The 27,779-nt window shown below is 53.6% G+C and overlaps 13 protein-coding genes across 13 annotated transcripts; 9 read left to right on the forward strand and 4 right to left on the reverse strand.

Moving 5' to 3' along the window:
• Positions 1-235: 235 nt before the first annotated feature.
• Positions 236-1,738, reverse strand: BO72DRAFT_385910 (O-methyltransferase; the record flags this gene model as incomplete). Its single annotated transcript, XM_040941605.1, has 3 exons — positions 236-769; positions 842-1,429; positions 1,496-1,738. 3 exons carry the CDS (start codon positions 1,736-1,738, stop codon positions 236-238), a joined length of 1,365 nt encoding a protein of 454 aa, XP_040797954.1.
• A 1,672-nt stretch (positions 1,739-3,410) lies between these two features.
• BO72DRAFT_488655 (uncharacterized protein) lies at positions 3,411-4,138 on the forward strand (the record flags this gene model as incomplete). Its single annotated transcript, XM_040948049.1, has 2 exons — positions 3,411-3,649; positions 3,705-4,138. The coding sequence occupies exons 1-2, from the start codon at positions 3,550-3,552 to the stop codon at positions 4,136-4,138; spliced, it is 534 nt and encodes a 177-aa protein (XP_040797955.1). The 5' UTR covers positions 3,411-3,549.
• A 2,192-nt stretch (positions 4,139-6,330) lies between these two features.
• BO72DRAFT_436503 (uncharacterized protein) lies at positions 6,331-7,272 on the forward strand (the record flags this gene model as incomplete). Its single annotated transcript, XM_040943325.1, has 2 exons — positions 6,331-6,924; positions 6,984-7,272. 2 exons carry the CDS (start codon positions 6,331-6,333, stop codon positions 7,185-7,187), a joined length of 798 nt encoding a protein of 265 aa, XP_040797956.1. The 3' UTR covers positions 7,188-7,272.
• A 110-nt stretch (positions 7,273-7,382) lies between these two features.
• BO72DRAFT_451278 (uncharacterized protein) lies at positions 7,383-9,521 on the reverse strand. The gene has a single exon (XM_040945448.1). The coding sequence runs from the start codon at positions 9,470-9,472 to the stop codon at positions 7,850-7,852; it is 1,623 nt and encodes a 540-aa protein (XP_040797957.1). The 5' UTR covers positions 9,473-9,521; the 3' UTR covers positions 7,383-7,849.
• A 546-nt stretch (positions 9,522-10,067) lies between these two features.
• Positions 10,068-11,408, forward strand: BO72DRAFT_451279 (haloacid dehalogenase-like hydrolase). The gene has a single exon (XM_040945449.1). It carries the CDS (start codon positions 10,099-10,101, stop codon positions 11,083-11,085), a length of 987 nt encoding a protein of 328 aa, XP_040797958.1. The 5' UTR covers positions 10,068-10,098; the 3' UTR covers positions 11,086-11,408.
• Positions 11,409-11,852: 444 nt separating this feature from the next.
• On the forward strand, positions 11,853-12,300 carry BO72DRAFT_436510 (uncharacterized protein). Its single transcript, XM_040943326.1, has 2 exons — positions 11,853-11,985; positions 12,081-12,300. The coding sequence occupies exons 1-2, from the start codon at positions 11,886-11,888 to the stop codon at positions 12,197-12,199; spliced, it is 219 nt and encodes a 72-aa protein (XP_040797959.1). The 5' UTR covers positions 11,853-11,885; the 3' UTR covers positions 12,200-12,300.
• Positions 12,301-13,119: 819 nt separating this feature from the next.
• Positions 13,120-14,116, forward strand: BO72DRAFT_386040 (SDR family oxidoreductase; the record flags this gene model as incomplete). The annotated part of the gene is made up of 4 exons (XM_040941614.1): positions 13,120-13,418; positions 13,519-13,632; positions 13,725-13,881; positions 13,949-14,116. 4 exons carry the CDS (start codon positions 13,120-13,122, stop codon positions 14,114-14,116), a joined length of 738 nt encoding a protein of 245 aa, XP_040797960.1.
• Positions 14,117-14,521: 405 nt separating this feature from the next.
• On the forward strand, positions 14,522-16,381 carry BO72DRAFT_517436 (MFS general substrate transporter; the record flags this gene model as incomplete). Its single annotated transcript, XM_040949624.1, has 3 exons — positions 14,522-14,547; positions 14,970-15,322; positions 15,399-16,381. 3 exons carry the CDS (start codon positions 14,522-14,524, stop codon positions 16,379-16,381), a joined length of 1,362 nt encoding a protein of 453 aa, XP_040797961.1.
• Positions 16,382-17,422: 1,041 nt separating this feature from the next.
• On the forward strand, positions 17,423-17,800 carry BO72DRAFT_530674 (uncharacterized protein; the record flags this gene model as incomplete). Its single annotated transcript, XM_040950312.1, has 2 exons — positions 17,423-17,520; positions 17,589-17,800. 2 exons carry the CDS (start codon positions 17,423-17,425, stop codon positions 17,773-17,775), a joined length of 285 nt encoding a protein of 94 aa, XP_040797962.1. The 3' UTR covers positions 17,776-17,800.
• Positions 17,801-18,161: 361 nt separating this feature from the next.
• Positions 18,162-19,452, reverse strand: BO72DRAFT_451282 (uncharacterized protein). The gene has a single exon (XM_040945450.1). The coding sequence runs from the start codon at positions 19,252-19,254 to the stop codon at positions 18,397-18,399; it is 858 nt and encodes a 285-aa protein (XP_040797963.1). The 5' UTR covers positions 19,255-19,452; the 3' UTR covers positions 18,162-18,396.
• Positions 19,453-19,813: 361 nt separating this feature from the next.
• Positions 19,814-20,291, forward strand: BO72DRAFT_223578 (Zn(II)2Cys6 transcription factor domain-containing protein). The gene is made up of 3 exons (XM_040939787.1): positions 19,814-19,909; positions 19,994-20,017; positions 20,073-20,291. The coding sequence occupies exons 1-3, from the start codon at positions 19,868-19,870 to the stop codon at positions 20,202-20,204; spliced, it is 198 nt and encodes a 65-aa protein (XP_040797964.1). The 5' UTR covers positions 19,814-19,867; the 3' UTR covers positions 20,205-20,291.
• On the forward strand, positions 20,248-22,649 carry BO72DRAFT_223535 (fungal specific transcription factor domain-containing protein). The gene is made up of 6 exons (XM_040939786.1): positions 20,248-20,299; positions 20,354-20,730; positions 20,781-21,085; positions 21,145-21,564; positions 21,627-21,859; positions 21,927-22,649. The coding sequence occupies exons 2-6, from the start codon at positions 20,433-20,435 to the stop codon at positions 22,408-22,410; spliced, it is 1,740 nt and encodes a 579-aa protein (XP_040797965.1). The 5' UTR covers positions 20,248-20,299; positions 20,354-20,432; the 3' UTR covers positions 22,411-22,649.
• A 232-nt stretch (positions 22,650-22,881) lies between these two features.
• Positions 22,882-24,409, reverse strand: BO72DRAFT_451284 (autophagy protein 5). Its single transcript, XM_040945451.1, has 4 exons — positions 24,181-24,409; positions 23,923-24,108; positions 23,419-23,863; positions 22,882-23,321 (listed from the first exon to the last, which is right to left on the reverse strand). Exons 2-4 carry the CDS (start codon positions 24,067-24,069, stop codon positions 22,888-22,890), a joined length of 1,026 nt encoding a protein of 341 aa, XP_040797966.1. The 5' UTR covers positions 24,070-24,108; positions 24,181-24,409; the 3' UTR covers positions 22,882-22,887.
• Positions 24,410-27,779: the final 3,370 nt, after the last annotated feature.

The raw sequence follows: 27,779 nt of genomic DNA on the forward strand, positions 1-27,779 counted from the left end.
TGACATAATCTGGATTCGAGTATAGATCAATGCGGCGAGGACAGATGAAGATAGATGAAGCTTGAGGCAGCAAAGGTGATATTGCTTAGGAAGGTAGGTCGAGTCAAAAGTGTAAGCCAAAGGACATTTAACAAAACTCGCTGAATTCTATCCACAAGAGCTAATAGGTATACTGTCTCAGAGCAGAGGTAGCAAAGCCCAGGCTCTGCTTCCTGGATGATTGTGATGCGATCTATCATCCCTGAAACACAAAGTCGAGAATTCCCAGCGGCGATCCGGCAGGAAGATGAACCTCCCTCAAGTCAAAGCGACCATCGGCCTGCTTGATCACATCCGTCCAGTCTTGGATGGTCCGTTCTTTCGAGTTACACGCCACGTGCATCTGCAGATCCATGGCCGCGACCAATTTCCGGACCGGCAATGGAATCGCCAGCTTGTTCTGCGCATCGTCATATTCCGCCGGCACCACGAAATCAAAGACGAGCAGATGATTCCCCGGCTTCAGCACTCCCAGCAGGTTCCGGACAATCTGCCGCACATACTTGTCGGACCAGTCATGCAAAACCGACTTGAGCAGGAAGACATCCGCGGGACAACTCTGCGGCTCAAAGAAATTGTGTGTCTGGAACGTGATGCGGGATGCACACGGCGTGGAACTGATATTCGCCTCGAAGGCCGACTGGGCCGAGGCGAGATCCTGGACGATCAGATTGAGCTTGGGATAGTGTTCAGCGAGGATGACGCTGATATGTCCTGCCGACCCTCCAAGCTATACTGCATTAGCACCGCCAACGTACAATTCACTCTTTACCCTGAACCACTGGCAACAGCAAGAACTTACATCCACAACAGTAGCCCCCTCCCCCAACCCACCCCAATCAAACCGCCTCAACACCCCCTCCGTCATCACCCCACTCGTCTCGCGCAGTCCCTGCATCGCCTCCGCAAACCGCTTCGCGCGAAACCCCCTCGGCTGCTCCGGCAACCGCTCGAAATTCTCCAGAAACTCCCACAGATCCGTACCCCGCCGCCGCCCATCATGATCCGTCGCCAGCGGGATCGCGCACGCCGTGATCTCCTCCGGCACCTCCGCCCCATGCCGCCCCACAAACCACTTCTTCAACGCCTCCACCCCCACCGTCGCGGCGGGCCGCACATCCTCCAGGTTATGCGCGAGGAAGGCCCGCGCATAGGGATAGCGCGCCATGTGCGCGGACGCGGCGGTGTGCACGACCCGCTCGTTGCCGGGGGACCCTTCCTCGGCGAAGACGAAGATGGTGAAGGCGAGCCGGAGGAAGCGGCGCACGATCGGTTCGGGGAGGTCGGTGGTGCGGGCGATGTCGGCGTAGCTGGCGGAGCCGTGGAGGGGCACTGCGTTCCAGAGGTGGAAGGTGTTGAAGACGTCGAAGGTGAGGAGGGCGTGGTTTGGCTTTTTGGGTTGGGATCGATATGCCTATGCCATCTGATAGAGGGTGGGGGGGGCAAGAGGACTTACAAACATGCTCTGTTGGAACCAGAAGTCGCTGGATCCTGTCACTAGATGGTGCAGGGTTTCAAGAGTCTCTAGGAGCTTCATGCGAGAATCCTGGATTTTGGGGTCTGGGGGCATGGAGGCTGGTGCATTTACTGCGAAGGATGGCTGCGGTTGCCCCGCGGCGTTGAGCTGACCGGCGAGAGCGTGGGTGAGGTCGGCTATGGTCGCGCCCAGGCTCTCGAGGCTGGGTTGTGTTGAGCCCATGGTTTCTCTGCGGTTGATTGAGAGTCAGTGGAGATCGGGGTTGGAGATGCTTGTCTGGATTCTAGGATCTTGGAGAAGAAGAAGAAGAGAACCGCCTTATATAGTCATCTCGCAACACCCTCCGAGGCAGCTTGACCCACCACTGGATAAGATAGACCATGGCATTGGAATCAGAATTCCTGTTCGCTATGGATGATCTCTGGAACCAATTTGGGTAATCAATTCGTGGCAGCTGAGGCTTGATTCCTCGCCGAGCCTCTTCGCATGTCTCGCGCTATGGATGTGTATACGAGCACACGGGTTAAGCGACACTTAGCGCTCCAATCGCTGCGGCTTAGCCCGCCGCCAGCCCGCAGGGCACAGGCCCACGCGGCTGACGCGGGTCCGTGCAGCCAGTTGTACTACTATGTATAGGTATATGTCGTTGTGAAAATGACGACTTAATAGGTAGATCAGCTGCAGCTTCAAGGTTACTCTCTTGGGTATCCACATCGGTGACAGTCCCAACTAATTTTTAAAGGTATATGTAGCCCTAAAGCCCCCCGGTCCATGCTGACAGCACAGTGGACAACTTACTACTACGAGGCACGAGGGCGAACTGGGGGCATCTTTCCAAGCACCCAAGCACCCAAGCACCCAAGGACCCTTTGGAGCATCGCCATACATGTATTGATCCATACCTACTACCTTAAGGTACCTATTTACTAGGTAGGTACACCCCCATCCGCCATTCGGCTAAGCGCGGTTCACGTGACTACATCTCGATAGCCAATCAGCAGTCAGCATGCTTCGGCCCTCATAAGTACCATCAGCCCTGAGTCCTAACAAAGTTGGAAAGTTACTTAGCGCTTTGCAAAAAATGAAAAATCAATAAATGAAAAGGAAAAAGAAAAATAAAATAATAAAAGTAAATAGTCTTCAGACATCATACTACACGATCCCATGGATAAACTGAAGGCATACGCAGACTACTACATCGCTCGGGCTGCTTACCACCCGCCAAGTACATTGATAGTTCCTCACAGATAGCCTCACACAGTCACACATCCTTGACAGGTCATTTGTTTATCCCGTGTCTCAGGTGATGGCAGAGAGGCATTTATTCCCCTTCTTATTTACATAGTTCAACTGTAAAAGACATCCCAGTTTTACATTATACTTTCTCCCTGCTCTCGTATTTTCCGGCTGGTTCTTTTCTGCTGTCCATTTTTGTGAATATTACCGATTAAACTCGGCAGAAACGGGTCTAACCAGACGACTAATAGAAGGGCTTGCACTGTGAAGAGTGAATCTACGGAAACAGTATACATCGACCTTTGAGAAATATCTTTGTCACCGTCGCCAACAAAGACGGCGGCTCGATCGAATTCGGCTCACCACCTTGGACTACCAGCCGCAGCGGATCTATTGATGTCTAGCTAATCATGCAAGACTAGTATCTTAACTGGGTAACTAATACTAACTATTGATTTCTAGGCACAAGCTGTGTACAAAAGTATCCTATGCGGTGACTGCACTCTCTCAGCTTAGACAGTGTATACGAGATTTACCCTCGGGCAAGCAATCCCGCGAAGCCGTGTTCTTATTTACCTTTTCCTTTCCAGTGCCTTTGTCAAATCTTCATTGCTGTATCAGCACAATGAATGACTGACCGACCCCTGTTTCCATGTCTTTTTAAAAAGCGCTGCTGTTCCTCTGCATCCTCTGCGGTGTGTTTCTCCCAACAAAATTTCTCCAAACAACCCTGATCTTCTTCTACCTCGGCATTTTTCACTACGTACCCACGTACCTTATCTTCCAATCAAAACACGATGGCAGCCAAATCGCCCAAGGACAATGTCGGCCTCGACTTTCAGTTCTGGGCCAACTTGAAATACAGTGGCCGCGGCTTCGATGACCAGGCGGACTGGGGTAAGTTGTTCACTGCAGTGCTGAACGGACCTGTGGCTAATTCACCCTTCTCTAGAGGACTTTCAGATGTGCTTCTCTGCCTCTACCTCCGGCCCCGGCACACCGCTACGTCCAGGCCTCAGGGTCAGCCAAATCGGTCATTTCGGAAGTCCGGGCCCTCTCGCGGTGGCTGCGGTAGGTTTCGCCGTTCAGGACGAGGCCACCCTTCGCGAGACGGAGTTCGGCATCCTGATCATCGTTCCGCCTCCGTCTCCGGACGACCCGCAAGAGAGGTCCGAGGAAACCGTTGTCCATCGCTACCTCGATCTCTACAAGAAGCAGGCCTGGGTGGAACTCCTCGGCGGGTTGGAAGCAGCCTGTCGACCGGTCTTCACGGCGACCAAGACGGACGAGGCCAGAGATTTTGCCGGCAGTTCGAGTCTGTACTTCGTTTTTGCCGCGACTATAATAAGCCGAACTATGTATCCACAACAATCCGGGATTTTATAGCATGTTAACTTTCAAGAAACTGTCCTGTTTTGCGAGGATTAAATGGCCAAATATTTTGTTTCGTTTGAAGATCTCATAATATTTCTATATATCTTTGGCACCGCAATTTTAAAGAGTACCGCGGAAAATATTCTCACAGATTGCGAGTCCAGCTTAGCGCCTCTTTAGTGTTATGCTATTCTACATCAAGAAGAAATGGGAAGGTGCATGAATCTACAGCTCATCGAGAACTCTCACAGGAGAAGACGCGCTTGAGCACCGGTTATGGTGGTGATGATGGTGATCTTGAAGCTCGCGTTCTAGCAGCATCTTATAATGTATCTCTTTCTTAGCAAAACTTCGTCTTATAGGCTGACTCCCAAAAAGCACTCTATATTTACTATTGAGTGGGTTGACGGTCTTAAGGTCCTGGTCCTTACATATTCCCATGTCTATGTAAAAGGCCTACTGAAAGAAAATGCAATAACAGCTTTCCATTCATAGGTTCTACGAAGTATGAAATCCAGAGATCTCTCTTTTTTTTTAAAAAAATATTTTGATGTTTTTTCTCTCCATGGCCTGCGTAGATCGCGCCTTTATAGACTATATATCTGTTGTGGAATCATAAATACAGCTGATAATACGTAGGGTGACGATAATGAGAAAATCATCGCTAAACTTGAAGTTAAACCAGAGACGGAAGATATTCTCATCTTTGGGCTAAATGATGAGCATGCAGTTGAGGAGTCTACTAATTGTTCTCGCGCACCGTATGCTTTCCCGCAATAAGACAACCAATCCGCAGAACTGCATTTAGCAGTTCTCCGCAGTTTTGGATTTTTGTTCCTCATGTAAGGGTAATAAACTCAAAGGTCATGTTCAGTGCATGCAATCAAGCTCTCAATTAAAAAGCTGTCCAGGTTCCTGTAAGGTTCGATCTATCATATACGCATCAGTAGCAACCCTCCTGTAACGGTTTTACAGCATTACTATAGAGCGTGATCCCAGAGCATGTTCCGAGTCAAGCGTTCCCAGCTTTTTCGATGCAACTAACCATTCTCCTGATAGGCTATCGAATCGGTGACTCGTCTGGGGATTGCATCGAATATAAACCTGCTTTCTACGCTTGCTGTTAGAATTTGTATAAGTTGAATCCGCATATACCTCATGTGCGTGGATTACAGGTTTCTTCTAAGGTAGTGCCGGCTTCTATCTTTGTAGCTCTTTCTTAGAATCTATACAGAGTCAATTTTCTCCCCTGAAGTGCAACACTCCTCGAAGGAAAGATCTGCGGTATCGGCGCTGGGCAAGACGGTTTTCAATCGTTGTCTTGGAACGGGATCATATATTTTTCTCCAGTCTTGCTCTGCCTTTATTTCAATATCCGAGAAACGCTTGACTCCCGTGTCGACTTGTATGACGGTTGGACATGGTAACAGAAGATGTATGTGACCACCGGGCATCTGCCTGCAGCATTCTCGAGAGGATTATTTCATGGAATACTGCAGGGCAGCAGACCTTGGGAGTGCCAAGCTATATATAAACCACGTCTGTTAATGAGCTTCTGAGTCGGCCTTGAATATTGAACCATCGAATTCCACAACAAATGAGAGATTCAGCGTACAGGGGTTGTGGCGCCCGTCATGAACTGAATGCATTCTAGATAATTAACAATGCAAGCGTCAGAGCTTCCTTTTAAGACGGCACACTGCTGAAGGTCCCCCGTATACTATCATGCATACTTGCAGATTTGTACGTACATGGCAGGGTTTCATTTATCTCTGCATGACTGACTCTTGAGATCGGACAGACCGTCTACATTTTCCTATCATTTTAGTGAGTGCGCCTACTATACGGTCGCAGAAACTGTACACAAAAAGTAATCAATATCCATATGACCGCGCTATGATCTGGTGAACTATTGACTGTAGCTGCTAACAGTTGTATTCTGGAGATCTTGATTCCTAGGTGTTAGATTCCCACCGGCGGCAATGTAGTGGATCTGATTCGCAAGATCCGCCGGTTGGGCCTCGAGCGGTCCATAACTACATAGTAGTAGTAAATTGTCAAGTTTATTCAATTAACGTAATCCCGCTTTCATTAACCAAGACCGACATCCACTTTCTGTTCTCTGACCTGCTCCGACCTCCTTGATGGAAATATTCACTTCCCACAGGACAACAACGCACCTAAGAAGCGCTCCCTTGAAGGACATGGACCCCTCCAATATCAATATTATCAGGCAGATTACGTGCTCGGATTCGTCTGCAATATTCGAGGTAGATCTGGATGGACAAAAGTATGCATTCAAGCTATTCCACGACAACGGCGACCCTGGATACACCAAAAAGGGTCGTGATTTGAACCGGTTTCGCTGCGAGTTGAATGCCTACAAGAAGCTTCTCACTGCCGGTGTCTGCGCGCGCGGTTTCGTGCCCAAATTCCACGGCGACATCAACCGAATGGACCCCGCAGCGTTCCATCCGGCTTTACAAGCTTTCGCCCGAGACAAGCTCAAACCGAGAGCAATATTGCTGGAATATTTCCCCCACGCAGAGAGTTTGAACTGCGTGACCTACTCGGACGCGCTCTATCCCCAGGCAATCGAGGAAATGCACGAGATCCACCAGGCGGGTGTGCACCATCAGGATATCTACCCCAAAAACCGCCTCCTTGTCCGTGGGGACCCCGACAGGCTGGTCTGGATTGACTGTGATGTCGCGACGACCTTCACCGACTTGGGACCGGAACAGCTGGCCCGCTGTGACTACGAGATTGCGCTTGTGAGGGGATTGGCGGAGGCTCTGGTATGGGCCCCGTTGCTGTCGACGTTGGAATCATTCAGTGTGCTGACTAACGAATGCAGAGAGATGACCAGACGGAGGGACTCCCGCCGAAATACGAAATTCTATGGAGGGTTTTAGATGGGCAATCAACATTGCCATTGTCATTCTGTGGGAAACATTGTGATTTCTCTCGTGGAATTCGTGACCATAGAGGCAGTGAAGGCGGTTGTTGTATTGCAGCATGGCGATTTCGGGGCTCTGCGAACGCCAAGGCTGGGATGTGATCATGAGGGCCGAGACATTCATCTATATTATGGCGCCGACTCAGGTTTGTATGGGAGACATGTGAGGAAGTGTCCAGGGATGGTCACTGCAATAACGAGTTGGCATCAAAAAACGATAGGATTCTCCAGTTGCACAGGGATTCGTGGATCATTACCAGAAAGTTCTGCCGGAACTTGAAGACGGTGGTCCCGAACGGGTTAACACTTTTCGGACTTATTTCCGAGGATCAAGTCGCAGGAGTGGGGGGGTATAACTGATTTCGATTCTACCTGAGCTCTAATGCAGGGCTCACGCACTAAGTCATGATAAGCGGGTCTAAGCCCATGCAAGTGACACAGTTGAGCACAGAGCACCGTCTATCGCTTTCTGCTTGGAAAGAAAAGCGAATGTCGGGGCAACGCAATGCAGGATGCAGATTGTCCCTCGCTATTATCCTGTGCTCTCTTTGCTAAATGAGCCCCGTGCCCCTCAACAGAAAGGACGGCGTTTCTAATGCGAAGTCTTTCACCAAGGGGCGGAAGTCGAGTTTGAACCAGATAATAATCGAAGAAGAGAACTCACACAAGAAAGACTAGCATAGGTTGTGGGGTAATAGTTTATGTGGTAATTTAAAAAAAGTAAAACCAATCGAGTGCTTCAGCCAACATCCAACCCTGCCTCCTCAAATATGCATGCGCAGAAAGATCTCAAGCACATACCGGACAAATCGCACCAACCAGCCCGATGCCTGCCCATCCTCATCCTCCGGCTCATGCGGCCGAGGCCCGCGGCGGTCGCCCCAGTAGCTCTGGCCGGGGCTGATGGGGTTCGAGAAATCGCGACACTGCGGGTGCTCATAGTCCTCGAGGGTGCCCATGGGCCAGATTGGGACGACGCAAACCTCGTGGTCACCGCAGCCACTGCATTGCTTCCACGTCGTCCAGGCCAGGTAGTTCATCAGCTCCCGGAAGTGGTCCACGGCGGCTTGGTAGTCGGGCTCCTGCCAGGCGGCCAGCATGGTCGCACAGATACTGCGGGCCACGGAGTGGATGGCGGTGGCCGCGACGCCATCGACGGCGATCTCGCCGGGGAGGAACTGGTGCGCGCAGCGTTCGCGCTCGGCGTCGGTATCGCGGTCCGAGTAGTCGATGAACGGGACCAGCATGGTCTCGATCTCCGCATGCAGGTCGGCCACCGTGGCCACGTCCCCGGACGCGAGGTAGCGGATCTCGCGCGCGTAGCGCTCCACGACCATGTCGGCGATCGCCTGCCAGTCGTACAGGTTCTCGGCGGCGGTGTGGTCCAGGACGAGGCGGTGCAGGTCGTCGCGGATGGGCTGCAGCTGCTGCGCGGAGAGGTGCATCAGACGGGGATGCGCGAAGGTCTCGTTCGTCGAGTGGAACAGGTCCAGGCCGTACGTGTAGGCGGACACGAACGTCTCGTAGTTCAGCGCGACGCGGTGGCCGCCGATGCCGCCATACCGGGCCGTGATCGCCTTCATCCAATCCGCGCCTCCCCCGGGCCCCCCTTTTCCAGGTTTCCCCTTTCCGCCGCCCTTCCCTTTACCCGGTCCTCCCGGGCCCCCAGAAGACTCCTTGTTCGATTTAACCTGCGTGACACGCACCTCCTTCAGATCCCGCGCGAAGTCACAGAGGATGATCTCGAAGCCGGCCTCCATGCGCAGGAAACCGTCCAGCCGTCCGTCGAAGTCCTCGCGGGCCATGCGGCAGAACTCAACCGCGCGCGCGCGCTCTCCGTGCATCGCCCCATCGCTGGGCAGGTTATCCTGGAACAGAATCCGGTCCTCGCCGTCGAGCGTCCCGTTGGCGGTTTTCCCTGCTGCCATGCCGTCCGCGTACAGCAGCCGAAGGTCCTTGGCGGCGGTGTAGGTGTGCAGCCAACCGCCTTCCGACTCCTGTTGCTCGACCTCTGCCCGCTTCTCTTTCCGCAGGTCTCCCTTTTTTCCGTTGTCGTCGTCGTCGTCGTCATCGCCATCGTGAGGAGGCGGTGGCGGATTCTTAAACGGGCCCGGCCGGGCAAAGACCAGCGCATGCTCGGGCTCAAAGGCCAGCCACTCCGTCCCGTTCACCGGCGCGGGGTTGGCGTTGCCATGGTAAAACTGCGTGCCGGCGGGGACGGTTGCCAGGAAGAAGGACATGCCGTTGTGCTGGAGGGAAGAGCCCCATTGGCGCATCGACGAGTGGATCGAGTTGAAGATGTGGTTTGCATTAGGGGAGAACTCGGTGGTGGCGCTGGTGCTCGCTACCCATAGTAGGGACGATACAAGCAGGCGGGAGACACCCATGGTGGTGTCTGGGCGTAGGGGGTGATGACTACGATAAGAGCGGGTTAATGGAGATGGGTGGAGTGACTTGATATATGTATGCCAGGCAAGTGCCGGCGCCGCGGGAAAAGAATAGGAGGCAACTTTTGCCTGTAAAACCCGATTGGGGACTTCCTAGTGGGGGATGGTCGGTCTGACGCGTCAGCGCTCAGGCGACAACTTTTACGGCGTACAATCCTTTATCTTGCAGGCCTTGTGGAACGAGGCCCTGGTGTTCCTGGCCTGCAGCAAGGGACACTGCATGATGAAGTGGTACCAAACCTGAGTTCGATATGATCCACCCCTCGAACAGTTTTTCTCTACGATTCCGATATTGTCAAACGAACTGAAACAAAGCTTGAGTGCAACAAACTGCACGTCAGATAAGCCGCGGGAAGAAGGAAAAAAGGAACTTTCAATCTAATCTTATCGCCGAGGTAATTGCGGACTCGGTCGCCCGAACCAGTACTAATCCCCGATAAACCGGAAGTATGCCCGAAGACCGAAGCACTAAACCCGAGATCCCCTTCCGTCATTCGCCGCTCCGAGCCCAAACCAAGCCCCCCAAGCCCATCTTCATCAACACACCGACTCCAGCCTTACGAACCATGCCTCCCCACCCCACCCCCGGCAAGTCGCGCACTCTCCTCCTCACGATCGATGCGTTTGGCACTATCTTCCACCCCCGCGAACCCGTTCCCCAACAATACGCGTCCGCCGCGCACAAATTCGGCCTCCCTCGCTCCACCGTCACCCCGGACCGCCTGCAATCCGCCTTCAAGGCCGTCTTCAAAGCCCAGTCCAAAGCCCACCCCAACTACGGTCGCGCCCAAGCTCTGCGCGGCGAGTACGGCGGGCCAAGACAATGGTGGGAAGAGGTGATCCGGGGCAGCTTCGCCCGCGTTCTAGATGCCCCTAGCTCTGCCACCGCTGCCGCCGACTCCTCGTCCCCCACCCCCACAAACAGCGCAGTACCCGACGGCCTCGTCCAACACCTCCTCGACCGCTTCGCATGCCAGGACGGCTACGCCCTCGACGCCAACGCCGACGCGTTCTTCACGCGGCTGCGCCACATCAAACGCACCAGGACGCGACTGGGCCCGTTCGATCGCGTCGTGGTCGGCGTGGTGTCCAACTCCGATGACCGGGTGCCGGCCGTGCTGGAGTCGCTGGGTTTGCGGGTGGGGATGTGCCGGGCCGATCAGGATGTCTCGAGTACACGACTACCGGGGTTCGAGATGCGGGGGCGCGATGAGGCCCGGGTCAACAATGAAGCGGGCGGCGAGGGGATCTACGATCTGGATATGGTGATCACCAGCTACGAGGCGGGCGCGGAGAAGCCCGGCGCCGTCATCTTCGAGGTGGCCCGGCGCCAAGCCATGAAGCTGGTGAGCGCGAGTGAGGATGGCAGCGATAAAAGCGAATGGACGTGCGTGCACGTGGGCGACGACTACGACAAGGATTATCGCGCGGCGATCGAGGCCGGCTGGAAGGCTTTCTACATTCCTCTCGGGGAGGACGCGAACCGGCCGTCCCAGGGATCGAAGACGGCGACGCTGGTGGACGTGCTCTCCGAGTTGCAGCGGTTCGAGTAGGGCGTAGTGGCTGTGCTGTATACCCGGTATTTAGCAGTAATCCAAACCAGAGGCGGACGGAAGTAGAGTATAATTGCTCCCGTGTGTGTAGATAGCTGCGAATACGCACTCCGAAGCTTTTCCGGTTGCACAATGCCCTCTTCACCTTCCCCCCCGGTCCGAGCCAAACAAGCTGCAGCAGTGTGGCGAAAGCCGTGTCTATTTCCGGATGTGATCCCCGCACAACTCAGGAATTATGCTTCGCACACAATACGATTACAGTTCGTGTCCAGAACATGATAATCAGAATCCCCCAATCAGCTAAAAATCCGGGGTCCTCACGCCAAGTGGAGTAATGTCATCCAGGCATCACTTCCCGTCGATCGTTGGGGATTTTGGGAGGGGGGGGGGGGGGGCGGGCGCTTGGCTTTTGCAAGCGGAACACAACCCCGATGGAGTAGGGGAGCATACTGAGTTTAAACCACACACAGCCACGATGACGCATGATTCTCGGTACTGAAGAGGCGAAACCAGTGGTGCCCACCAACCACATTGTCAAAGCAGATCTCGATACAGGATCATGTTATTGGCACACTGGTGCGTGCCGTGTCAATGGAAAATCATATGATGATGATGATTGGAAGGTTGGTGGACTGCGATGATGCAATGACCTTCGTCGCGTTGGTATATAGAGCACCCGTAGTCTGTCCTGCTCCTAACTGGTGAGGTTATTATTTGAATGATTGTCACCTGAAACAAATCTCCCTCTATCAAAGAACCACTTCTTTTCTTTTGCCTCCAAGTACTGAAGATATAGCAACATGGACCTCGTCCAGAAATACGGCCACCTCAAGCGCGACCGCCGCAAGAGCTCCGCGCAGCGCGAACTGGCCGAGGCGGAGAGGCACCAGGATCAGCAGCGTATGTGTTCAGCCTGCAGTTCATCCCGAGTTTTTCCATGAACAATAGTGGGAATCTCGTTGATGCTGACTGACTGACCTTGGATACTGTCGCAGGAATCAACGAGCTGTTAGGCAGTTTCGGGGGCGCGGCGAACGATCACCCGGATCGGCGATCGAGCGGGGCGGGGAATATGGCGAGTATGATTCAGGAGTTTAATGCGCGGTATGGTTGACTCATTCCTTTCGTTCACGGACAAAACTGTTTGTGGAGAGTTGGGTTGGGGAGGGGCTGATGTGTGAGCTGTAGACGGAACTCGGAGTCGATGGGCGAGGGTGAGCTTGGGGAGAAGGGGACGGAGCATGCGGTGGAGTGAGCGGCACTCATTTGATTAGAGCAAAGGGGGTTGTTGTTGAAGGCCTGTTGAGGAGCATTTCTGGGATGGACTGTATTTTTAGGGTTACTACGGCATCTTTATGAATAATGACTGGTTTTGATCTTGGGGATTCGTTCTGTATTGCTCTCCCAGTGGTCTTTGGACCTCCTCTGGGGGCAGCAATTCCACGTGCTAGATAAGGTGTGTATACTGTCCCAAGTCCTGTACGGAGATCCGAACTACTTGGGAAAGGTGGCCCACGGCCCGGAGGGAGTTCGGCATGTAAATTTAGTTCCGATGGCCCGGTTCACAGCCTATCCAGGAGTCTAATCCTTGTCGAAGGAGACACTAAGATTTAGTTAACCTAGATCCTGAGGCACTCACTGTAAAGTCCATCCTTCTTGAATAGCCCGTGTCCCTATCATGGTATAACTATCACAATGTCAAACAAATATCGGCACATAGTATACTAAGTAGCTCTAGATCACTTCCCTCCGGAAAGACAGGTTTCGGCCTTCGGAAGCCTCGGGAAGCTCTTTTTGCCAGCGGAGAAAGGGTCTCAAATGGGCGGACCTGGATGGGTCCGTAGCGACAGCAAGATTCGCCAACAAATCAATTGAGACGAGATCCACTTGGTAGAAACCTTGCTGACAGATCCAACCGGCCTTTTGGATCTAAACCTCCATAGATAACTACGCTACCGTCCCCGTTCGAAAACAGACTACTTGCCTATGTCCCGGCACTAATCGACACTCCAACGCATCCTTTCAAAAGCAGATATGTCCACCATCCTCATCACCGGCAGCTCCCGCGGCCTCGGCCTCGAGCTCGTCCAGCAATTCGCCGCCCTCCTCCCTGAGAACGGCCTCATCATCGCCGCCGCCCGGAACATCACTCCCGCGCTGGAGGAGGTCATCGCGCGCGAGAAGGGCCGCGTGGCGTTCGTCGCGCTGGACATCACCGACGAGGCCAGCGTCGTCCGGTCCGCGGAGGAGGTTCGGGGCGTACTGGGCGATCGGAAGCTCGAGATCCTGGTCAATTGCGCCGGGGTTATTGGGGAGACGCAGGAGAAGGCTGGGTTGGTGTGAGTCTCGGTTTTTCCTTTCCCCTCAACTTCGTTTCCCGTCAATCAATTACATCTGGATCCAGCGTACTGACCCCAAGGACTGGATATCTAGCTCCTCGGCGGACCTCGATTTCACGCTCTCGGTGAACGTGACGGGCACGCATAATGTCACCCGCTCGTACCTACCGCTCATGCAGGGTGCGTCGGTAAAAAAGGTTGTGAACATGTTCGTTGAATCCCTGCTTCCCTCACTTTCCCCGGTGCTGCGTTCTAGTTCGGTTTGTTCTGATAGGGCTGATTCTCACGACATGTGTGTAGCTCAAGCCAGTACGGCTCGATGGCCCGCGCGCGCGCCAACGACTACGCCAAATTGCCGGCGTACAAGGTCAGCAAGGCGGCGCTGAATGCGTTGACGGTGCAGTATGCTCTGTCCTACGAGGCGGACGGGTTCGTGTTCATGGCAGTGCATCCGGGGGTGAGTTTTCCAGCGTCCCTTTCTCGTTGGCGGGCGCAAGGCTAATCTGGCGGGGTGGCTGCAAAAGTGGCTGCAAACCGATATGGGGGGCAGTGGGGCCGACCTCACCGTTTCCCAGGGCGCAAAGGCTGTGCTGGAGGTGATTGTGGCGGCGGATGAGAAGTCGAACGGGACGTTTAGGAATATTTATGTGGGAGGTTCGGAAATTTATCGTGGAGAGGAGATTCCTTGGTGATTTCTGTTGGCATCGTAGAAAGGGCAGTTTAGATAGAGATAGTATAGAAGGCATGAGCACAGTTGAGAACTGCTTTGATTGGGGGTACCTTACCTGAACAGTACTCCTCCGTGATCTTCCGGACGTCCGAATGTTTTAGGAAGGTGGGTCTCAAAAACAGCGATTGCTTTGATGACTGAAAGTCTAGAAGCTCTTGATCAAGAGATGGGTCTAGCTTAGGGGATCAGACACAGGATCAGTTTAGTGTCCCTCAAGTTATTTGGTGTTTGATTACTAGCAAGGCTTGGAGGGAGTCCATGAATCAAAAAGTTGGATCTAAGACCCCGGATGAAAACTTCGCAGCGCGGGCAATATGTCTCACGTGTCGAAGAACTTGGGCCTGAGTGAATTGACACTTGCAGAAACATGGGCAATGGTCAAATGCTTGAAAGGTGGATGAAAGTCAGTTATAAAGGTAAGTCATACAGTACCTGTAGGTTGTTCACGGCCCAACTTACATACCATCAACCTTGAACCAAGCCTGTCGTTGATTGGCCACTTTGAGTTCATAGATCGACAGAGCCATCGAGCGGCCACCATGACTTCTGCAACCCTTCTCGGTCTCAGTGAATTCTTGACTCCTCTTACTTCCCTCTATATAGTCTCAGGGAGTGTTAGACAATCAACTGTTCTCAACATCGGCAAAAGTATCCAATCTTCGCCATTCCACCTACCACGGCGGCGGCAACCAGCACGACTTCTCCTACGAGGAAGCTCTATAGAGAATGAGAAATCGCGAACATGATCCTTTCCCAGCGAATAAAAATGAGCCCCCAACCAGCGATCATGAGAAGCTTCAACGCGCCGGTGGCAGGGGGTTGCGACGTCAGTCGACAACACCCAATCCCACCCCCGTTGACGACCCCATCGATTACCCTGAGGGTGGACGCGACGCATGGCTCGTGGTATTCGGTGCGTTCTGCGGCCTAGCAGCATCGCTGGGGCTATATAACACAGTGGGCGTCTTTGAAGCTGTTGTCTCCAAAGACATTCTGCCGAATGTGTCCTCGTCTACAACCGGTTGGATATTCTCGGTTTATGCATTTGTGAACTGGGTCTGTGGGATGCAAATCGGTCCCACCTTTGATGCGATGGGCCCGCGGGCACTGATCCTCGCGGGAACAGTCTGCACGCTGATTGGCATCTTCTCATTCAGTGTTTGTAAAGGTAAAGCCATGTTGTGATTGCGTCCGAGCATCATATCTGAAGCCCATCCGTCCTCGCTGATAACAATTGCACGCAGAATACTATCAGTTTTTCCTCGCATTCTCCGTCCTGACAGGCCTCGGCTCCTCCCTTCTCCTCACGCCGTCGATGGCCTGCGTGGCCCACTGGTTCATGAAGCGCCGCGGCCTGGCTAGTGGGGTCGCATTTATCGGGAGCGGTTTTGGCGGGGTGATATTCCCGCTGATGCTGCAATCCCTCTTGCCCCGGGTTGGCTGGGGGTGGTCGATCCGCATTCTTGCCTTTGTCCTGCTCGTGCTGTGTGCCATCAGCGTGGCCTTTTGCCGTAGCCGGGTGCCACCGCGCAAGGGCGCAGAGACCACTTGGCGCGATACACTTCCGGACCCGTCGATCTTCCTCGATGGAACCGGAGCCATGGCCCTCACCACCTTCGGGGTCCTCTTCACCGATCTGGCCTACTTCCTCCCCATCACGTACGTGCCGAGCTATTACATCGACCGACAGCGCCTGTCCCAAGAGGAGGCGCTGACCGGATCGGCCGCGTTCGCGTATCAGCTTCTCGCCATTCTGAACGCGGCCTCCTGCGGCGGCCGGTATGTGGCGGGCGATCTGGCGGATCGCTTCGGCCGGTACAATACGATGATCGTCTCGCTGTTCTTCTGCACGGTCTCCGTGCTATGCTTCTGGCTGCCGGACATTGTTGTCTCGGACCTCGAGAACGACGCCTTGCTCATCGTCTTTGTCGTCCTGTTCGGCTTCTGCAGCGGCTCCAATGTGAGCCTGACCCCCATTTGTCTGGGCCAGCTCTGCGATACGCAGGAGTACGGACGCTACTACGCGAGCTGCTTCACTGTGGTGGCCATTGGCGTGCTGGCGAGCCTCCCGATCGGCGGGGGCCTCCTGAGCGCCGTGACAGCCACGGGCAAGGAAAAGTATTGGGGTACCACGCTATTCGCCGGGCTGAACTATGTCGTCGCCTTCTTATGTTTTGTCTGGGTGAGGATCAAGATCAAGGGGTGGGATTGGAGGATCAAATGGTAGCTGCGACTGTGAAAGAGGGAGGCTTTCCGAAGACGAAAAGCATAAAAGTACGTAACGAGCTGAACGGGTAGACTGAAAGCCAACCTGTAAGTCGAGTGAAGAGAACTGACGGGGGTCCTGAGGCCTGTCTCGGTGGCTTTGGCTAGTTCCGCAGGTAGCCTCACGTACTAGAGTCAAAATCCACCATCCATCCTCGTTCACATCATGAACTGTCAGGGCTCACGAAATGCCTGATATCATTCTCACTTTCCAAGATGAAGTTCATCAGGCTGGACTCGAGCAAACCTTACCTTGTCAGGCTCCTTATGAGTAGAACCGTTCTAGGTCCCTCAATCTATGCCCTTGTCTTTACCAAACCCAGACTACTAGAAGCATGCTCGCCTGGGTTCCGATGAATCAGCTTTCCAACAATTCAATGACTAGCCAAATCCATCTCCATGCAGACCTGCTACTGTGCGTGTGCCGCTGCCCTAGTACCGCTCATCGTTCAAGCTAGTTTGAGGAGAAACGTTATTACTTCATTCAATATCAATGAAAAAGACGCATTGCGAAGGAGCCCCCTGTCGAGTGTACTCGTGGATTGACTCGCTGCATGACGCGGTGAAACCGTGTGTTTTTGCTTACAGGATCAAAAGAAGAAACTATTATAAGCCTACTTGATTGACATGTGCTTGTCCCTTGTCAACTGACTAGTGAAACAAACAAGCAAGAGCGTGGAAACTTATAGAATGATTCATGAAGAATCGAGCTATATGGTACCCGAACTCGTGATTTCGCTGCTGATAACGAATCCCGCCACCTCTCTCGAGCTCGCGGGCATAACAGAAACATGCTGCACGACCCTTAGTTCCAAGCTCTCATAAGATTCAGGCTTGAACCTCAGCAAACGCAGTCAAGTCCTGCGTCCCATTGGGAAACTGCTCTTGCGGGACCGGGCTAGTGGGACAGGCTCTTGCGACAGCGGGGGGCGCCGCCTCCTCCTCCTCCATATCCTCCATCGCCGCCATCGATGGGATTGACTTCTCTCCTGCCATGCTCGCCATGGCCAGGAAGACCGGAGTCTACCGCAACCTGATCCGTGGCGATCTCACGGCTCGGATCCATGTGGTGGCGGATGCCGGTATGATTTTGTGGTCTGCGTGGGCATCTTCACCCTCGGCCATGTTGGCTCGCACCCGGCGCTGAGGGAGTTTGTCCGCGTCACTAGGCCAGGTGGCCTCGTCGCCGCACCAGTTCTGGAGGAGGTCTGGGTTCCCGGAGGCTTCCAGGAGGTGGTTGAAGCGTTGGCCGCCGAGGGCCAGGTGGCTGTGGTCTTCCGGGAGCTGATCGACTTCGTCAAGGGCCGTGGTGATGATGCGGTGCTGGTGATCCTGAAGAAGATCACCTGCGACTGATGAAGGGCGGGCTGGTACATATCGGAACATGGAGTCCAACAGAGAGACACCTGAAGGTTGTTGTGGAGCTCGCCCATTTGCCTAGGATTCAGTAGTTAAGAGTGTGCTAGGAATAGTGGACCATGCATCATAAATGGCTGAAGTAATAGGTAGCAATGTCTTCGTTGCCTAGTACTGTACATCCTTCCACACTTGAAGTTTGTCAGCGTTGCTAAATAATCCGGCCCCATGACTCCAAAGGCCTTTTCATCTTGTTTACATGCGGGAACGCAAATAGTTGCAACCTCCAAGATAATCAAGAACTTGTTCCAGCAGCCTACCTTTAAATCTTCAAAATCGTTGTTAAGATTTCTGTCGATCGAATGGAAGCCCTGCCTGACTTGTCGACATCCCTATTCGCTATGTATCATCGAGCAACTGCAGGCAAAGCACAGGGTCTGTTCCTCGCCTGTGAGCTCGCCGATATGGCACAGATTCACTCTAGCGTGGATCATGGCCTTTTTTGACTGTTTGGCATCGCAGTGAGCAATCTAGGTAAGTCTGGTTCATTTCTGAGCGGATAGTAGATTCTCGGCTATGCTGCGACCTGACCACTACCTGTAGACTGTATCATCCAGGCCCCTATACGAGAACGCTATCATCTAAAAAGAGGTTCGAATTCAAAAACGCCGCAGAGGCAAACCATTCTTCAAGATCGAAGGTCGGAAGGGTGGGATCGACTCCGTGCAAATTCTCCTCTGGCAAGACGTTCCATGAGCATTCCGTGGGAGTCGAGAGTGTTGCTCCTCCTCTTCCTCCTCCTCCTCCTCCTCCTTCTCCTTCCATCTCCTTTAGTCCTCCCCTTTGTGTTATCGTCGACATAGCATGCTCTGCTCCTGCGTTCATCTGATCCGACCCGACGGCCGGCAGTGTAATTGCCACCTCTTCCTCTCCCTCTCCCTCTCCCTCAGCGCCGCAGCCCTCCTTTTCAAACTCCGCCATATACGTCCCGATCGTGACACCCATCATCCTTTTAAACACGCGGCACAGATAACTAGGCGTCACCCCGGCCTCCTGCGCCAGATCCTTCAGGCGGAGCCTCATGTGCGGGGCGCCGGAGGAGGGGGAGGAAAGACCCGCCGGTTGCACGCGCAGGAGCGCGATGACCCGCGCCACGAGGCCCTCCCTCTCCCCGACGAAGCTCGCGCAGTCCGGTTGACAGCGCTTGCACGGCCGGAAGCCGGCGGCCCGCGCCTGCTCGGCCGTGTCGAAGAACTCGACGTTGGCTCGCCGCGCCAGCCGCGCGGCGCAGGTCGGGCGGCAGTAGATCTTGGTCGACTTGACGCCGTAGATGAAGGCGGAGTGCGAGGAAGGGGCGCGGTGCGTGAGGGCGAGCCAGCGGGCATGGGATGAGGAGGAGGGGGAGTTACTGCTCTGGAACGACGAGCAGTGGTCGGGTCGGTCCGAGGTGTTGAGGGTTGCAGGTCGCATGGGGTCCATATTTATGATACGTAAAACTGCGGTGGGAGGGGGGGAGTAGGAGAGATTATTTTGTTGTTTTTCTCTTTTTCTTTTCTTTTCTTTTCTTTTCTTTTCTTTTTTTTTCGTTTTTGATATTGTTTATCCCTTGATTTTGATCGGGCGATTGTAGGTATTGCCAGTGGCCAAAACTCCCTAAAGAGTTGGTGAGGCAGTTGGAGAAGGAGGGGGTGATTTGGTACTGTAGGTAGGCAGGTTAGTTAATCGCCTGGGCTATTAGAGGGATCACTGGGGGATCACTGACTGGGTCGACTCCCCTTCCAAGTTGTACGGTACGTACTGAACACAGCTACATAAACTCTTCTCAATACTCATATAGAACATTAGCTATGTAATTAATATGATCCCTTTCATATATTACATCCATGATCAGCTTAAACATTTGTTATTAAATATGCATAAAATAAGGCATGACCTTCTACAATACTTTTTTGTCATTGGTCAGCCGCGCAAAGGTTTCTCCCATTCCGCCCAATTCGCGCGGCTTCCAAATCCCGAGTTGCTTCTTTTCATCTTCTACAACCACTCTCATCAATCCAATCGGCCTTGTATGGGCGAAGGAATATGAATCGCAATGTCACAGAGCTTTGCAGTCTTCGATGATATACTGCCCGCAGTATGTTTTCTACGCTCCCCCCTACTTCCTGGCCCCATTTTCTCGCGCATCGGTCTAGACCTCTGGGCTGACGCAATGTCTTAGTGCGATCTATGCCATTCTAAAAAGGTTTGGTCTGGCACTATATCCCTGACCATCCATAATGTACTCACACAGCCGGCAGATTAGATGTAATAGACAGAGAAACTGCTCGGGCTGCGTAGACGTTGGTGTCGAGTGCCAGCGTCTTCGTCGCGGAAGGACATCGCGGAAACGATCTTTCACAAGGTTCGCAACCTCGGTGGCCCACAATTAGTACCACGGTCACCGCTAAGTCACTGTTCACTAGTGCCACTGGACCACCAGAAACAATACTTCGCCTGGAAAGACCCGTAGCTCAGCCTCAAGGGTGCAAGCTCTTCCCCAGACTCTTGCCATCATCCCAGCCGGCTGACCAGTGAATAGGGCTAGACAAATCAACCTAGGAGCGAGCCTGGAGACAAGATCGGAGGAAAAGAGACCCTCCAAGCAGCCACGAGCTGACATGCCGGGCGAACATGACCAGACCTCCCGTGGTGACCTCAATTCGCCTGCTGGCACTGACAGCTCGAACTATCACGCGGTGCAAGCCAGAAGTATCATTGAAGTGGTACTCGATGACTGTCGACATATCAGCCATGAACAGCAGTCTGTTCTCAAGGCCGCGCTCGATCTAGTCAGTCAGATGGCGGACGCGGCGCCTGTGGAATCAAGCACATCTGCCGAAGAGGGGTTCTCTGTAGATCCCAGCATTGCGGTCCCAGAGGCCCCGCCGCAAGAGCTGATCTTCATGCTGCTTCCTGGTAACTATAGTCTGTCTCATCGTACACCATTATCAACTGATTGTCTCCAGGGTCAACAAGTAGGGAAGGTTATCAGTGGCCCGACCATATCTCAGAAGAGTCATTTGAAAGAATGGCTGCGGAAGTACTTGATGAGAACTGCAAGGGCCAGGTGTTCCACCGACTCTGCGTCTGCATTTACGTTAAGGCAATATTCCACTTCTTCAACTTGGCCAGAAGCACCAGCAGCTCCACGCTTAAACGGCGGCTCTTTCACTCCGCCTCCACCTACATAGCTGCAGCAGTGCAGAGCATTCACAACCTCGACATCCTCGCCCCTCCAAGCCTTCTTTTCATACAGGCTCTACTGTCTAGCGTGAGTCGTGTGCGCAGGTCAAAGGTGCCAACAAGATCATTAACGTGCTCCGCATCTAGGCCCTGCTGATGCAACATCTGGGTCGAGTCAACCAATGTTGGATACTCAACTCGTATTGCGCTCGTCAGATCACAGCGCTCGGCTACCACAGGACTCAAGACAGCCCCTCACCCTCCGCGGTGCAGAAAGATATCCACAACGCGTTGCTGTGGTGTTTTTTCCTCGACAAGTCACTTAGTTCCCTTATGGGCCGACCCACCTCCCTTCCGGACCTTCTGGTTCCTCCAACAGATCTCGTCGGCTTCGACTCCTCACTACCATACGGCTCCCTCTTTCGGACCTGTCTTGAGATTGCTCAAATCCAAGGCGAACTACTCTCCATACCCGCTCACGAGAAACGCAAATCAAGCCGACAAATCATGGAAGTCATCGACAGTCTCGAGACCAGGATGCGACGACTCCTCCCAGACTTGCAAGGCGTAAGGCTTTCTACAACCCGCATCGTCAACATTCGACTAACACCAGGTGTATACCCCCGCAGAACCGCAGCTCAACCCACAGACCCATAGAGCTGGACTGGATCGGTGCCGATTTCTGCTACTATGCCGTGCTCGTGGAGATCTACCGGACCCGACTGCGGTGCTCCTTCAGCCCGATGGTCCACAAGGAGACCTTGCTCTGCGCGCGACGATCGCTGGAAGCCTTCCAGTATCTCCAGCAGCACCACGCCGAGATGCCGGGCTTCAACGACCCATACCCGTCGTTTCTCACATGGTGTGTACAGTACCACACCGACAAACATGGATAAATTACGTACGGTCACTGATACAAAAGGCACAAGGACCTTGCTGTTCTACCCATTGAGCCCCTTCTTCGTTCTCTTCTGCAACATCATCGGCTCCCTGGACCGATCCGATTACGACCTGGTGCAAAGCATCGTCAAAACCCTGTCGCAGTCCAAGCATGATCCGCACCTCCAGAAACTCCTCGACCTCTTGACGTCGCTTGCACGCCTGTGCGAGCCGCTGTTCCAGACCAACGATGCTGGGGATGGGGCTGTATCACAGGGAGTGGCTGCTGGCATCTCACCTGCTCGCATACCGTCAACGCCGGCAGTGGCCCGTGCCGCGACGAATGGGGGCATGGACACAGGTCATACCTCTACCCAAGAGGGCTTCTTGGCCCACGGCATGAACCAAGAGGCTTCAGGGATCTTGGACCCCGGAAGTAGTGCGTCGAGCGACTGGCTTATGTGGCAACTGTTCAATACGCAGATGCCGTTGGGTTGGATGAACCCCGAGTTCGCTGCGTACGGGTTCAATTAGGGGTATTGAGGGATGTCTTGGAGAGACACGAGGAGCTCTGGTATGAGCCGTTGGCGAGGATGTGGAAGGAAGTAACTTGGTCTGGATGCTTGGGTATGTAGCTAATACTCTTGAAAGCACGTGTGAACGGTGCAGCACCGAAAGTCGAATGCCACCGGGTTCAACTACGCATACAGGTTCCTACGTCGACACTTTTACATCTTTCCTGAGCAGATCCTTGAGATCTCTCGCTAAGATCGTGACTCCGACAAGCTGTAGTGTATAGTGGACCTTCATCGATTGACAACGACCGAGGACGAACAAGAAGATTCCAACGTTTTTGATGAGAATGACAAATTCGTTAGAGCATTTGATATCTACATGCCTTTCCCAAAGCATCGCTAGCCGAAGGGGCAAAGCAAACTTCCCCCAGAGACGCCGACGCCCCCTTGGCCCCTTGGCCCCTTGGCCCTTCCCCTCCCCCTCAACCCACCAAACCTACCCCATCATCCGCACCACAACATAAACCCACCCATCGCCATACGCCGAACACCGCACCAGCTCCTCCACCGGCGCCGCCATCGGCACCGCCGCCCCATGGAGCACCGGCTTCGCCAGCACGGGCGTCCTGCGACTGGGAAACAGATTCGGCAGCAGCGCATGCAGCGCCGACCCGACCGTCTGGATCTGCGGCGATGCCCGCGCGGCGGCCATCATCGACTGACTCGCGGCGATACTCATCGTCGACGCGGCCGCGGACGATGCCGACGACGGGGCGATCACCGGCGGAATGGGCGACTGGACGACCTTCAACGAGGGGGAGTCGGAGTCCGGGGGCAACGGCAGGAAGAAGCGGACGGGGACGTTGCGGAAGGGTTGGTTGGGCGGTGGGAGGAGGATGTTGGATATCCGTTGGAAGGAGGGGAGGTCCACTAATTCTCCATCTTAGTGTCTTCTCTCCAGATATATATACCAAATGCAATCATACTGTCTCAAGAAGAACTCGGGGGAAGATAGGGGCATGCATACCATCTCTCACCGCCGTCCACAGCCCCGCGGAATCCTCCTTCGACAGCGCCATGATCCCCTTGGCCGTGCCGTTGCGCAGGAAATCCGCCTCCTTGACGCTGTTGATGAACGCGTCGTGCATGACCATCCCGTCGGCGTCGAGCCGCACCAGCTCCTCGTCGGGCCAGTCGCTGAAATGCACGGTCAGCCGCCAGGGAAGGGGGTCCGCGTCTTCGTCAGCGGCGGAGGGGGAACCACCACCACCACCACCACCCTTAGAGGCCGGGTCGGCGCCCGCGTAGAGGTCATACAGGAGTCCGACGGGGTAGTGCCATTTCAGGGGGACGCCCTCGAAGGAGAACCAGCCTTCATGCGGGCGGGAGGTGGGGTGGATGAGGGCCGATGCAAAGAAGTCCCGCAGTCGGGGCAGGAGAGAGGGGAGGTACGCGAGGCGCGGGTGGGCGATCTGTTTGGGCCTTTTGTTAGCGTGACCCGGACAGTAAGAGAACCCCGGAGGAGCAGTACAAGATACGGGTCCGTCTGGTCAAAGGTCCGGCTTTCGGACGGGGCCAGGGTAATGTGCAGCGGCAGTTTGCCGTCCCAGACGGCTTTCTGGATACTGCTGAGTGATGACGATGATGATGATGACGGTGATGATGCTTTGGGATCCATGCTTGGTGGGTATGTATCGCGCTCTTTGGCTTTTTAGATCTACGGAACTGGGTTAGCTAGTTGTTTTACTTTGGTCGAAGATGTATCAGGACTTAGGTTCTGGAAGTGTACCTAGGTATTGATGATTCATCCAAACCAAGAGGCAGGCCGTACGGGACGGGACTACAGCGCCCAATCGACTAACAACGGTGTTTTACCCCGCAGAGTCGACGCATGGCCGTTCAGCAGATGCTGGTGATGTTTCGAGATAGAGCAAGATCCTGCCCGGGAGGTTCAAGTCTATTGATTTGCACAAAAACCAGAAAACATGTAGCCTCGTGTAGATCGAAGCGAAAGTGATGGTGGAGGTGTTGCAATCAGTCAAACCTACAGGCGGATATACGGCCATCTTCCCTAACAAGGATTAGGCACCACGTGATGGGGCTGGGTGCCTGAGGCATAACTTGGCCTCCATACCAAGTATACTCTCGGCGAAAACCACCACAATCAACTCCAGTCACAACTCTGTAGTCGATCCATGACCTTGTCGACTCTTCACATTGTTTGCCCTACTCTCTCACTTCACTACGATAGCTATCTTTCGGCTCTCTCAAATAACCCTTAGCAGCCAATCAGACAAAAGCCATGAATGATAGCAGCATCCCCCGTGTCACGAGCCTCCAGGTATACAAACCAGCCCGGAGAGACTACTGCGTAGGAAAATTTTGTGTCTCTCGACTTGGTACCTGGAAAAGGGCCAGATCAGAGCAGTCTCAAGAGACTCTGCGATAGCACTCTTGTGCTCGATGCTTGTATTAGATCGTTGCCACTTCAAGCCTCAGAGCCCAGAGCCCAGAGCCCGCGGCCTCGAGCGAGACCGCCCCTCCACCGCAACGACAACCATAACACTCGCCTAGATAGGAGATTAATGCACGGTGCTCTGTCATCCGACACAGCCTCTCGAGAAGTCCCTCAAAGGCAGTGATCAGATCCAGCCCGATAACTGGAGCGATCCGCAGAGCATCGACGTCTCGCGACAGTGCCTTGCTTTAGTTGTCGACCATCCGGAATTGCAATGCTGCATGCATCTGCAGTATGCAGCGGATCATCCATGGGATCAGGAACGGGCTGCATGCATCCACAGCCCGGATTCTGTAAAATAAACCTGTTGCTGGTGGGGGGAAGGGGGGGCATTGGATTGGCTGCATCCGAGGATAGCCGACTGACGACCTGCATGGGATAGTCAAAAGCTAGCTCTGGAGGGCAAGCTCCTTCTTGGTTTCGAGCGAAGCTCTGCAATCGAGTCAGACGGTCTCTGGTCTCTGCTGGGAAGGACAAGAGCTACGCCAACCCTCCCGTTGCCTTATCAGTTGCCTTGCATCGTTTTACAGGCTCCACCCTTGTGATCGTATCCTTCTAGTAAGGTGTTGCTCGTCGGCTCCGACCATGTGGGCACAGGCATTCTAGATTTATGATTCAGATGTGGGGCAAGGATAGGGATCTACGCGTGTGGTTTGAGTCACGATAGGCTTCTTTGCATCGCAGTGTAAAATTCTCTCAATAGTCAAATGCCGGATTTGTGGACGTGCGGACGTTGACAGCCTTGTTACCCTGAAATCAGGCTAAGTTTCCTCAATCGAGTGAACTTCGACAACTGGATGCATGCTTGTCTCTGCATGACAAGTGAATATCCTGCCTTGGCTTGCAGCCTGCTTGAAATCACCCGCGAACATGGATCACGCGCCTTGAAATGTCGAAACGATCAGGTGAGCGCCCATGCCTTATCTCATGCGTCTCCACGATCATGAACACCTGATGGGACGGCAAAAGCCGTTATCGCATTCTTGGGTATATAACACGAGAAGCGTGGGGTTGAGCCAGCCATGCTGCACTCGAGACCCACTGGCTCATCAGACGAGCCTACTGCGCATTCTGAGTCACTGGCAGCATCGGAAGCCTGCAGATATCACATCAATGTCATCATCAATTGCATTTCTCTGCCAGATGTCCAGCACATGCTACCCATCGTACCATGAGTTTCTGCAGACCGCATCACGCACCGGCCCAGAATCACAATGCGCTCCATCATGTTGGACTGGCATTCGGTCGAGAGAGCCCATTACTGCTGCATTGCATTTGCATGGATGACCCCGTGTTGCATGCTAGCAATTTTTCTATAGACCCGATGAGTCTGATATGGCGTACGCGTGCTGACAGCTGAGACATGCGCTAGCGTAGCGCCATCGAGGTCCACTCTTGGGATTGTATCTCTGGGCCTAGCGAACAATGACCAGGTATGTCGGGCTGACAAGACATGTTTCATAGCCTTCGAGGGTCAGGCATCAGCGCATTCGTCCATTGTAGCTCCCTCCAAAGACAGTAAGAAGAAGCGAAAGTGTTTCGCGCTCGTGGATAAGCAGATGTGATGCACTAAAAGGCAAGCCCCGCCGTTCATAGAATGTCGTGAGGAACTATGTGCGTATTCAAGACTGTTAGCTCCACTTGAGAGTCGTCACGAACCATTCAAGGGTCCAGGGACTGGCTGGTGAAAGGTGATCAGTGCTAATCAATTCTCAGCCGGATGAACCCGCGAGTCATCACATATTCCACATTCTTTAAACAGGAACCGATACGAAGTCGACGTATATCGGAAGTCGGACCTCTTCACTTGGAGATGTCTGTGTAACGTGTCTAAGCCTCCCCAACATTAGCAGAGGCTGAGTACTCATTCTTCGCTTCTTGAGAACCTTGTTAATTAAAGGGGGTGCTGGTGGCTAGTCGGACACTCGGAGGTTGAAGGGGGCGCGGCCTCGGGAAATAAACCTATTATTTCCTCCTACAAATGAGACCTGTTTGTAGGCTCAGAAAAAGGGAGGTAAATCATTGCCTAAAGTGTAGGCCGTGGGTGCATGCCTGACGGGAAAAGGAGAAGATGCAAAGGGCGGAAAGGCAGCAACAAAAATGAGGTACGGAGTACTCCGTACAAAGAATCACGAGCAGCCGTCTTAGACCTGCATGCACTGAAAGAACTCATCAGTGTTGGCGTCATCTCGTCCCTGTCGGTTGACGTACAGACCTTTGCGCAGCTGTTTCATCTACCCTGCTGCGCATGTAGGCGGGAGTGACGACTACTTGTCATGCTCATTTGGTGGCGGTTGAAAGGGGCCGCGTGAAAAAGGAACGGAAGAGGCCAAGAGGAATGCTTTTTGCGGATTGAAAAAAGCAAAAGCGTGATGCATAGGTAGTCAATGGGAGAGAAATGCAGGAGAAATAATCATCCTCCGGAAGTCCGGCCACGCCGTTTCATACGCTCTCATTGGGACAAGATCGACGAGGCGCGGTCCTAGAGCCGACAAGCGCCAGAGTTGGTGTGATGTGTGCTAAATTGAGTTGACTGAAGATTGCGTTCTCAACTCCAAGAGCCATGCGATGAATCCAGCCCCTGGCGAGCAGTCGCTCCTTACCGTTGAAGGTCCATATGTTGCTTTCGGCACGGCAGCTGCCATTCTCCGGCTCGGTTCGTAACATGGCAGCGTGGTTCCGTACACGCGAGGTGATCCGAGTGATTTGTAGCATCGCCAAGCTCGCAGACCATTTTTTGAAGTCTTCAGCTGGCTTTGACTAATCGTAGAATCCTCAAGCTTCCCTCGATCACCCTCACAGCAGATAGTAGCTGGTATGGTCTCTCAATCTCACCGGGTGAACAACACATATGAATTCAAGGTTTAGTT

Source organism: Aspergillus fijiensis (genome assembly GCF_003184825.1).
Source record: "Aspergillus fijiensis CBS 313.89 unplaced genomic scaffold BO72scaffold_54, whole genome shotgun sequence".
NCBI classification, from domain to species: Eukaryota; Fungi; Ascomycota; class Eurotiomycetes; order Eurotiales; family Aspergillaceae; genus Aspergillus; species Aspergillus fijiensis.